At 36.6% G+C, this 12,040-nt stretch overlaps 1 protein-coding gene across 38 annotated transcripts in view; it reads right to left on the bottom strand.

Annotated features, from left to right (window-relative positions):
• The window catches only part of kcnc3a (potassium voltage-gated channel, Shaw-related subfamily, member 3a), a 113,871-nt gene that overhangs the window by 4,739 nt on the left and 97,092 nt on the right, over window positions 1-12,040 (bottom strand). For 9 of the 38 annotated variants that reach the window (XM_087242848.1, XM_087242853.1, XM_087242846.1 and 6 more), the window contains 2 exons: window positions 4,235-6,153; window positions 771-1,902 (listed from right to left, as the gene is read on the bottom strand). The exons of 10 other annotated variants lie outside the window; for them this stretch is intronic. In XM_087242848.1, coding sequence (XP_087098974.1) covers window positions 5,990-6,153 — 164 coding nt within the window. In that variant the 3' untranslated portion in view covers window positions 771-1,902; window positions 4,235-5,989. 38 annotated transcript variants of the gene reach the window in all.

The raw sequence follows: 12,040 nt of genomic DNA, 5'->3' as shown, positions 1-12,040 counted from the left end.
CAAAAACAAAACACACAAATGCAAGACTCTTGAAATCACACTCACGAAAACAAACACACATAAAAGCAGAAGAAAAGTTCAAGTCGTCGAGGGCCACAAAATCCTGTTTTGGTGAATCAAATCCAAAGAGTGAATTAAAAATGGTGGATTTTGTCAGCCCTCTAGGATGGACCAGAACAAAGCAAAAGCTTGTCGTACATCAGTGAATCCCTTCACACAAAGGGTGCGTCCTAAAACGTCTCCCTATTCCCCATGAGGTGCCCTTATTTTGAGATTACCAAATGATGAAAGCTGGCATAGGGAATAGAGAGCGAGTGCACCATTTGAGAACAGCGCCAAACATCAGAAAAAAGTGGCACACAAAGGAAAAACAAAACACTAAGCACACAGTCAGGCACATCACATGAAAACACGCAGTGACGCACAGAACACCTTACGCACATTCTTACACTGAGAAGCGTTCAGCTCCCTTCCTCCTCTCTTTGCCTTTTTTCTTTCTTCCCCAAACTGTCCTCCATTTCACGACGCCTTTCTTCATTTGTTGACCATCCTCCCAATACTCTGTTCCCCAAACACACAATCTGTCCATCTGACCCTCATGCTTTCATTTCCTGATTTTTGGTTGCGTCCCGATTTCCATACACAGTTTTTTGTTTCGTAATCCACTTACAGCAGACCGTGTTTGAAAAGTTCACTTGGTTCTTAACAAATCACGGATTACTTTTTCCTCGTTTTCTCATACTGTCATCCAGGCTTTTTTTTTTTTTTTTGGTTGTTATTTGGAAGCAGTAAGAGTTTGTACTTGGGGAATGAATGAACGGATGAAATGGCGAAATAAAGGATGATCTGTGGAAAAGGAAGACTTGCGATGAACATTGAGATGATTGATATTTACACAGATGCATGCATACATGGGGTCATTAATAACTCAAATGTCTCTCTCTTTGTTTCGAATGACATCATTTTGGAAGCACTGGTAGAGACGAACAAAAAGAGATTTACCTGAGTTGTGACAGGGAAGCGTAAGTCTGACGGAGAGGATTGCGGGTAATGGCGCTAAGTCATTTACACTGGACCTGCTCTCCCCGTTTCGAATGCCACATTGGAATCAAAACATAATTTCTGTGCGGTGAACTCCACATGCAGTCTGTGTACAAGAGATTTATTTACATTTCCCTTCAAGGTCGCATGCAGCCTCTGCTTACCAGGGCGTTTGCTAACTAAGCTAACTAGCGGCAGGCCTGTCTCTTCCACATCCTAATTTCAGGATTGAAATAAAGGGATACAAGTAGTGCCGTTCCATCCACCCTGACTACACCTTTACAGATAGACTACACACTGCAAAACCACAAAATGCACTAGGATGCTAAGTGCTAGCTATCTTGAATGTGTGGAAACGTGCATTGATGTATTACCATTAGCATCTTTCTCTCTGCTCTGACCACACAGGAGAGAACAGGAAATCCTTCAGGTCTGTTCAAACAAATACCTAAAATAATGTTTTATATATAACAGGTACGCGTTAAGGGCTAATTCTTAGCCTCTAAAGGGACCAAAGAGTGCTAATGATCTACAGCACTGAATGCTACGTCTATCACCCCCCTCATATACCAGCAGAGGGCGCTAAAAGTGAGGATAACACAAAAGTGAGGGGGAACAGAACTAGTAATTTCCTCATAAATAACACAAAACTATGTGATTAAACAAGACCGATGATGACATGAGATGGGAACACAAACTAAAATGGACTTGTAGAGGAGCTGATACTGGTTCGGGGGCTTGGGTTTTCATTCGGGAATGTGTTTGTGAAGGAAGAAGTGGATTTTCTGTTCTAGTCTTAGTTCACAGTTACTGCTTCTTTTTGCATATATCTGATAAGCACTGGGCTTTCAGAATAGTTCTCTGTGAAAAGATGAAAAAGAATAAATCATAAAATGACCATCTGCAATGCTTTTGATGTCTAACAGAGAAAGGAAAACTAAAATAATAATAATAAAATAAAAAACAGATACATAGTTAAAGCACATTCAGAAACCCCATATTGAGTACAACAGTTGTAATGGTCTCTGCCACCCAATAGCATCTTAGCATGCAGAACTAAGCCCCGCCCTCCCCTTAACAGCAGTCAAGTTGAAAATGACAGATTGGTAACAAAACAGCAATGAAAAAAAATAGTTTGTACATTTGTTTCATGCAAATCATTAATATGCATGTGCATATGAATAAGCACATCCATATGTACACACTCGTATTAGCAAACATGTACATAAACCTCTTTGTTAAAATACATTTTCTTATCAAAACACACACATATTTATATATATATATATATATTATGGACTTATAATTTCCTTATTGCTCGCAGTAGAAATCCATGCATGTGGAAATTACAAAGTCAACCTTCAAAAACTGTACATATCATTAAAACCTGAACTATACACCCTCATTAAGAGCATAAAAACAGAAAGGCAAAGAAAAGAGAGATGAAGAGGAGGAGGAGGACATGGTGAGACACGAGGTGAGAAATAAAATGGTGTTCTTTTTAGGACTGGACCTGAATCATATAGGAATTGTTTTGTCTCTCTCTTTCTCTCCCTCTCAATATACCAGGTCATTTGACTAGATTTAGGGTAATACAAAATATATACTTGCACTTGCTTGTTTTAAATATACCCTGATACATTTTAAACACGTGTCAGATAGTTTGACACCGTTAAAAGAAAAAAAAAATGCAATAAATGCCCAGCAGGCACACAACATCATAAGACGCTACTATTAGGTTAGATGTAGATCCTGACGTCAGGTGACCAAAAAGCCAGCATCTAAGGACAACGTTATTTTGACGTCCAATAACGAGGTCAAATTATGCTGATATTTGGTTGATTTTAGGTTGTGTTGGTGAGTGATCAAAATCCAACGTCTGATAGATGTCATTGTGGTAACGTCCACACAATGTCAAGGTGTAACATGATTAGACATTGATATTTGGTTGATTTTAGGTTAGACATTGAATACTAACGTCGGCCTGACGTTGGATTCTGACATCAACCTAATTTTCATTTACATAAAAAATCCAACACCCCCCCAACGTTGGGGTATGTTAGGGTGCAACGTCAATATGACGTCACTGACGTCCTGTGCCTTCAGGGTGCATATGCTCAAAACTGAGCTAGACCAGTATTTCTCAGCCACATCAGACCACCAACACACATGTTTTAGATGTCTCCTTTGTCTGTCACACCCATTACAGGTCTTTCAGTATCTGCTAATGATCTGAATCAGGTGTGTTTGGTTTAAAAAACATGGAAAATATGCAGAGCTGGTGGTCTTCCAGGTGGTTGAGAAACACGTGGTTCAACGTGGTTGAGAAACACTGAGTTAGACTATTCCGTAATACTTCTGACTCACCTATGATCAGATTTAACAAAAGTTATGTGGTGTAATTACTGCATTTTGCCTTTACATGGCTAAACAACCCGATGGATCGTTAAAACAAACAAAAAAAACGAATAACTAATACTGATCTGAGAATCTCCCTGAAACACTTAACTGAACACTGTAGTTATAGAGAGCACAAGTGTGGTATAGCAGACTGTACATCCAGCAGATGGCTCTCGCACACTGTCCTGAGGCCTTACATGAAAATGAAGCATGTAAATAAAGCAGCGCACATGCAGACGACTGATGACTGCTGTTTTACTCATTAAAGCACAATACCAGACATTAGCTTGCTGCCGCCATGCAGATGCCCAATGTAATCAACCACCTTCAGTCTAGCAGTGAACTTCTTTAACCAATAAAGAAGAGAGGAGGGAAAGAGGACAGAAACAGGGTAATGCGGCAGTAGCGAAAACACACGAAATAATAAGACAAAAGAGAACTAACATTGCTTAACTTAAAGGAAATAATGATTACAGATGAAATAAACGAACGAACAGATATGGGTGTGTAAAATTAAGTACATTAAATGAAATCATCATAAAAAATGAACAATGCTACTTTGCTTTCTGATCAAGTTTTACACCGCAGATTTTAGTTGTTTGACATGGACAGAAAGACAACAAAGAAAGCTTTGTGAGCTGCCATTGCAGAGATATCTTCACCAGGCGTGTGTATTGCATCTGTGCACTCAGAGATGCAGCAGATTGACACACAGTGAATCACACATATGGCTCATTTATTAGAAAAAGTTCATTTTGTCATCTTTTATTTGTCTTTTTCTTCTCTTACTGACCGCTGTCAATCCAGCATCCATTCAATGTTCCCTCCTTTATATTGGAACGAAGGTCAGCATCCGAGAGACAGAGCAGATTAAACGAAAGAATAAATAAATAATAAAAGAAAAGGAACAGAGAAAGAAAAAAGGAGACCAAAAAGAAAACAAACTGAACTGATTTTCTACTGCATTCAAATGAGAGGAATAACAGTAATCAGAAAATGATTATGATTGAGAAAGGGTGATGGCGATGATAATGAGGATGAAAAGGTCCAGCGAATTCTTTCCCCAAATGGGGAAACTTTGAGGCCACTGTCTGATTCACCACAGCCCCAGGATGTGCGGATATGCAGTGAGGAGTGCAGTTCAGCTTGATATGTCTTCATATTTATGAGGAAGTACCATAGTAAGGATATATTTTAACGACAGTTCCTTCATGCACTAGTATACAAATTTGTAAAGGGTCCCGAAGAAGTGCAGAAGGTTATAGGCCCTTAATAAGATGGCTCCTTCTTCTTTCCTAATTTTTTTTTTTGTCATACATTCAGCTCTTTCATTTCCTCGTACTTGGTGTTGAATATGCAGAGTCAAAATACAAAAACCAAAACGTTAATTGCAGATCTCCATGCAAAAGCACGATATCCCGTCCTCCCAAAATGTCAACTCAAAGCCGCCCGCGCAACTCCAATCATTGATCCGAATCGCAAAGTCCAAACGCTGAGTACAAAAATAGCTTCTCTTTTTTTAGTTGTTGTTCTTGTAATGATCAGTTCTCGGTCTCTCTGTTAGTGTTAGTTATTAGTTTGAAGGGTTCATCTCCAGCTCCTCCAGGTCAGAAGTCATTGTAATAGTGGATATTGCACAAGAATGGTTTAAGCGTTTCTCTTTGTCCTAAATAAAGAGCATAACGGTGTGAGTTATATCTTCAAGTGACAACGAAAGTTGCTGTAGGAAATACTCTGTGTGTGATTAAATAATGGCTAAGTGTTGGTCTTATTCATAATACTTCATATAATGGCCTGGACCACAAAAACCTCCTTCATCACAATCAAATCAACAAATAATTTCTCTAAAATCAGTTCAGCATTAATTTTTACTTCCTCGCTGAAGTTAAAGGGGGACTGGGAGTTTAGATATAGTCTACTTGCCTAACTGACGTCTTTTCTTGCATGCACTTGAGCTACTTGCATGTTGTCTGTGACCTTTATCATTCCAAGCTGTGATATGAAGTGGATTTTTCAAGGCCTATAATGGTGTATCAAAGCTGACCTCAGCGACTAGTACCTGCTGGATCACAGTCACGTGTTTTTTTTTTTGTTTGTTTCTTTGTTTTTTACACATCCTGCAATCAGGCAGGAACATATGGGGAAGCCAACTACTATCATTCAACTACAGGGGTGGATTTCCTACAGGGTGCTCGCCGCTGCCGCCTATTAAACAGTGAGGGGATTTATCCTAATAGAATTCAGTGCTTCTTTTTTTTTAATCTTTGATAATAAGGCATAATTTGCTGACGTAACAGCATATAATTGTTTTAGTTGCCTGTCTGAAATATTGCCTGAAGTATATATGCGGTGATTTTAGTACTTAAAGCTCTAAATCCCTAAACAAATTCCTCCCATTCCCTTTGAGGCATGATATATTAAAAAGAGTGCTGGGTGCCCCCATCCTGTCCAGTCAATGGAGGAGTATTTAGCGGCGTTCTTGTGGTTATTAATACTATTGCGGTATAGTGTGCGTGGTGATTATTTTGTTGCCGTTCCCTAAGATGTGCTACAGAATGGAGGGTATAGGGGATCGGCAGCGGCGCAGAGGCCCGGGGGACTCGTAGGGTTCGTATGGTGGGTTGTTGATGGGGGTGATGGGGGTCAAGCGGAGCGGGGCTCCTGTCATCCCAGAGATGTTATTGAGGCTGCGGGACTTCTCGTAGCCAGCAGCTACAAATCCCAAATGTGGCAGATGGATAATGGAGAGAATACATACATCAGAGAAAGATGAATAAATGGAGGTAATGCGGAAGCACAAACATGTTTGGATTCATGATGAAATTTAAAAATCAGAGTTAAAAATAATAATAAGGCAAGGGGGGGGGGAATGAAAAGCAAAGAATGACAAAATGAAAAGGATGTAAATGACACAGAAGCAGACAGACAGAAAGACAGACAGGGACAGACAGAGACAGAGACAAGGACAAAACAGGAAAATGAGAGTTATGAAATGTCATCAAGTTTTCTTGTCAAATTCTTTTTGTTGTTGTTGTTGTTATGGCACAGCAGTATTACAAAACAAATCTCCCTTTAGTCGCAGCCACATACAGTTTTCAGGGAGAGATTTAAGAGCAGATGTGTAAAAAGAGCAGGTGGATGAAGCACCTGATGGCTGACTCAGACCAATAGTGAGGTAAGGAGTTTAGCATCCAGGTGTTTGACCCAGTCTCAGACGAAACACTCTGCATTCTGATACTAGCACTGGAGTCCAGCAGAGGAGTAGCAGAGGAGCTCCGTCTAGTCAAAGCAGCCTCACTCAGCACTGTGGGCCAGGTGAAGCTCCTGCGTTTCAGACTAAATGTCTTTCCATTCTTAGCTGCTAATTCGTCTTCCTTCTACATACAAGTGTATTTCTGTAGATTAATAGGGATTTAAAACAGCTTCACGTGGCCCAAAAGTGCCTGAAAGCTTTCCTTCCACATCCATTTCTGGCTTTGCTAAAACTTTGGATTCTTTAAAGTCTGGCCAAACTTTGATTATTCACCTAATGTGTCCAGTGTTGTTTTTATTTGCTAACAAATTCAGGTGTCAGTGATTTATATAGATTATACAGATAGATTGAGTCAGAATTCAGCTGATGTCAGGGGGAGTTGAAATGCTTTTCAGTGTGTCTGCATTATTTTCGACCTCAATTCAAAGATGAGTTGTATCTATTTTTTATTTACAACAAAACCTGATTAAATTTCAGGCTTTTGTGAAACACAAAATTAAACACTTTGACCAAACAATATACCCCACTGACATTATTTGGGCTTAAACAACCTTTCTTCAGAATACAGGTGCATCTGTATAGAAAATGTCATTGAAAAGTTGATTAATTTCTCTAGCTGTTCAAAAAGTGAAATATAGATATATTACACACAGATTGATTTTTAGCCAATCATTGAGTCTATTTATTTACTTGTATAAATCTGTGTATTTTATATTTATTCAGCTTTTAAATTAATTTCAGTAATATTATTGACTAATATGAAGATGTTAATATAATTTATTTACATTACAGTTGTCTTTTAGCATATATATTATGGAGACTTGCTTTTTTTTTTTTTTTTTTTTTACCAAATAAGTGAATATAATTGGATTTGCAGTGGAAACAATAAATACATTTTAAAAACATGTTATTTTTTATCTTATATATTAAGTTTTTAGTTATGATATTCCCAAAATAATTCCTCATAAATCCACAGATTTTTTTTTTTTCATAATATTCTGTGCAGAAATAGCAAAAAAAAGAAAAAAGTCCACAGATTCTGTCTGGGCCAACTTATGGACAATAAAAATAGGATTTTTAACACAGAAACGTTGGACTACTTGTTCTGGGCTGTGTTAGGCCAAGGTTGCTTTGAAAAACGGCCTTCAACTCTTCTGCGGTGTTGAGTTTGCTGGCCAATCAAGTACAGGGATATCATTGTCCTTAAACCAGGCATTAGCACTTTTGGCGATGTGGGCAGGTGCCAAGTTCCAAATGAAATGCAAAATTGACTTTGATCAGAAAAGAGGACTTTGGCCCACTGAGAACAGTCCTTTTTGCCCTCAGCCAAGGTGAGACGCCTCTGACATTGTCTCATGCTTCCCTATGCTGACCAGCTTTTTGGAGATGCTGATTTAAATTTCCAGCAGAACTTGGCACCTACACACACTGACAAAAAGGACCCTGGTATCCCTGTACTTTATTGTACCTGACCTAAACTCATGTGTGGGGTATTGTAAAGACACTGTTTCTGCAGGTTTCAGCAAGGTACTTTTTACATTATTTTGAATGGCCCAGTTGGAAAAGAGTTTTATTTGCTTTATCAAACTTTTGAAAATAATTTAATATATGTAATAATAAAATTATAATAATAATTCAATAATTAAAATATAAATAGTTTAATTAATTCTGAGCAAATATTTTGAATATTGTGTCAAAACAAGCAAGCTCTAGTTGTATACATACACTTTTTTCAACATAACCTTTCTTTAAAAAAAAAAAAAAAATATATATATATATATATATATATATATATATATATATATATATATATATATATATATATATATATATATATATAAAACGATAATAATCTAAACGTATGCACAACAGTCTGTCCAGGTCAGCTTCCTCAGCAATACATACATGGATTAAACAAATTATATTGTAAGTTTAACAATTAAACCATTATGGTAAATAGAGTTAAAAATTACATAAAACATTTTATTGAGATGGATTGTGGGTGATTGTATGGGTGTTGGCCAGATTGGGTAGCTATACATCAATAAAGGAAAATTAAGACCTGTTTAAAAAAGCTTTAAGACCCACAACACAATTTTTAAGTAGATTTAAGACTTTTTAAGGCCTAAGGTTTTGTTTTTGAGATTTAAGATATTTTAAAACTTTAAGACCCTGCAGATACCCTAAAAGAGGAAGATAAGACACTAGACCCAACACTGCAGAAGAGCTGAAGGCCATTTTTTAGAGCAACCTGACCTTCATAACACCTCAGCAGTGCCACAGACTGATCACCTCATGCTATTTTACTTTGCAGAAGTCATTTGAGAGAAAAAACATATCCCAGACCAAATCTTCAGAGCTTTACACATTCATACTGTTCAGTAGTCCAAAATTTGTCTTAAAAATCCTTTTTTTTTCCATAAACAATATACATACTACTTAAAAAACAACGGGATGTCTTTCAAAAAATATGAATGCCGCTAATGAACCTCTGACCATGCCAGATATATTTTTATAACAAGTGTGACTTTACTCAATCACAGCAGAACTTTATTCATTTATTGTGATTTTTGTATTCTGTTTGTTTATTTTTTTATTTTATTTATTGTTATGACTTTTGTTGCTATACTTGTGTCTACTGGTATTACTGTTCTTGTCCTTTTTTGTTTGTGTGTTCATTAAAACCGATGAACAAAGAATAAAAAAAAAATCCATAAGTAATATTCAAATTTGAGCTACTGAATTTTAGGATTTCATTAGGTGCAAGCCATAATCATAAAAATTAAAAAGAAATAAACATTTGAAATACACCAATCTGGGTGCAATAAATTTATATAATATATGAGTTTCACATTTTGAATTGAATTAGTAGAGATAATCAACTTTTTAATGACATTCTACTTTACTGAGATGAACTATTATAAATTGAGTTTCACAGATAAAGTCTATTATGCCTGGAAATATATTAAGGTGATTAAAGGCCCATTTGCATTAATGACGATAACTTACGAAGATAAGTAGTCCTAAAAAATGTTTAAATTTAACATACAGTCAGAATTAATAGCACCCCCCCTCCCTGTTTATTTTTCCCCCAATTTCTGTTTAACAGAGAGAAAAAATTTTTGTCAACACATTACTACATAATAGTTTGTTCTGTAGACTATCGAAAAAAATATATAGCTTCAAGGGGCTAATCATTTTGACCTTAAAATGCTTTTTAAAAAGTAAAAACTGCTTTTATTCTAGCCGAAATAAAACAAATAAGACTTTCTCTAGAAAGAAAAAAACATCAGACATACTGTGAAAACTTCCTTGCTCTGTTAAACATCATTTAGGGAATATTTTAAAAAGAAAAAAAATCAAAAGGGAGCTAATATTTCTGACTTTAACTGTATATCAGAGTCCACACCACAAAGTGGAACCAATTTTAGTGGCTTTTACAGCCGGTTATAATAAATTTGAAAATGTCAGAAGTCAAAATACTGGAGGGCACAATTAAAATAAACAGATTAATATTGTTTGCTAGTGTGGAAGCTCAAGTTTAATTATTATGATAAGGTATCATTTTAGGTGTGAACGGACCTTAAATGATGTTTAAACTAAAGGTTTCAAATACCGCTACTCATGTTATACATAATAACATGAATATTTCTTATAATAACAGATAAATAGTGACTTCTGGTGGTTTTTAGACTAGCGATGAACTGGACTCGAGTATGCTTTTTTCGGAGGGGAAAAACACAAATGAATATGGAAGGAAGAGCTGGCACATTACATAGTAGAACAACCCTCTCCTGCCACAGGAGAACTTCCCACACGGACACATACACAGTGAGTTAGAAGTCTTAACAGAACAAAACAAGAGACAAAAGCTCACAAGGAAGGAAAAACACGGGGTGTTAAGAAGGTCCTACTGTCGTATAGTCGGCAATCCTATCTCCAGGAGGTCTGTGAGGAAGTGTATGTGTGTGCGTGTGTGTGTGTTTCTGACTCAGAGGGCTGCTGGGACACTCTGGGTGCTGCACAGCCACTTGTCATTCAAAATCTACTCCAAAACATTGCCTATAGGAGCTGCAAAAGAAGGCAATGGTAGACAGATCTGGGTCATCATGTTCCTCACACCAGACCACTGGTGCGAGCACAAATGGACTGTTTGAGGGAATATACACATTTAACTAAATTAAAAGTTAAAAGAGTGTTCATTTGCAGAGAGAAAATGAAGAATGTGTTCGTGAATGTCATGCTTTGTACTTGTAGCTGTGATGCAAACAAGTTTAAATAGAAAAATGTTTCTTTCTTATTGCTGGACTTGTCTTTAGATGCCTACTTTGGCATACTCTGACTAATGAGGATCAATATGGATAGGCAGTAGGTGTCCAACAGTAATAAGTACACCTTTGGCACTTGCAATCTTTCTCCCTCTCTTTCTCTGAACAATGACAATGTAAAAGTGACAACTTTAAAAAGGACTTAACATAAATAGCTGTTTTATGAAAATGACTGCAGTACATTGTGTTAATGATTGTGTTGGACACAACTATACGTCTAGATTTAAAACAAAACACAAACAGAGACAAAAAAACTAAGCAAAAAAACAAACATGTTACATACTGGGTGGGATGGGGGGGGGCAAGAAACTTCTAAATCAAATGTTATGCAAATAGAACAGTTACAATATAAAGATGAGCTTTTATGGTCATGGAAGAGCAAATGTCAAATAAAACCTATGCTTTGTAGTTTTATGTATTTACAAACAATCCATTGATTCCTATGAAAGCCAGTTTCTGCCATGGGATAAAAAAAATTTACTTGTATTTTTTCTTGCTTTCTTAATTTAGATTTCAGAAAAAAATTATTTTTCTTTTCGAAACATGGAGAAAGAAAAGTAAAACCTTTGAGATATAAACACTGAATTGCAAGAGAATTTTATTTAATTAAATATTTTTGGTGATTTCTCACAATCTGGAGCTGTGTTTCCCAACCATGTTTCTGGATTCACACCAATATTACATTTTTATTTTTTATTATTCCTCAGCCTGATCTCAGAAGAAAACATATCTACTTTATGTTTTGTCAGTTTAGTAGCTAATTCATACAAGTTCAGTCGTATGAAAATGTAGCATTTTAAAAAGGAGGCATGGCATTCACCCCCGCCCCTAATCCCAAATGTCATTGGGGGATGAGCAAATAATACAAATTGTTACTAAATTGTGCAAATGAGAATGTACGAATTAAGGTGAGATTATGTTGGTCTTTCCTATCTGACCCACGTATTTTAGGTTTAAGTGTCTATTCTAATGTTTGCTGAGTTGATTCAGGTGTGTTTGATTAGAAAGAGGTTGAAAA

The sequence above is a fragment of the Danio rerio genome, chromosome 3 (assembly GCF_052040795.2).
Source record: "Danio rerio strain M-AB ecotype USA chromosome 3, GRCz13ab, whole genome shotgun sequence".
Lineage (NCBI taxonomy): Eukaryota > Metazoa > Chordata > Actinopteri > Cypriniformes > Danionidae > Danio > Danio rerio.
Note: the sequence above shows the minus strand (reverse complement) of the source record. Positions and strands in the feature narration are given on the sequence as shown.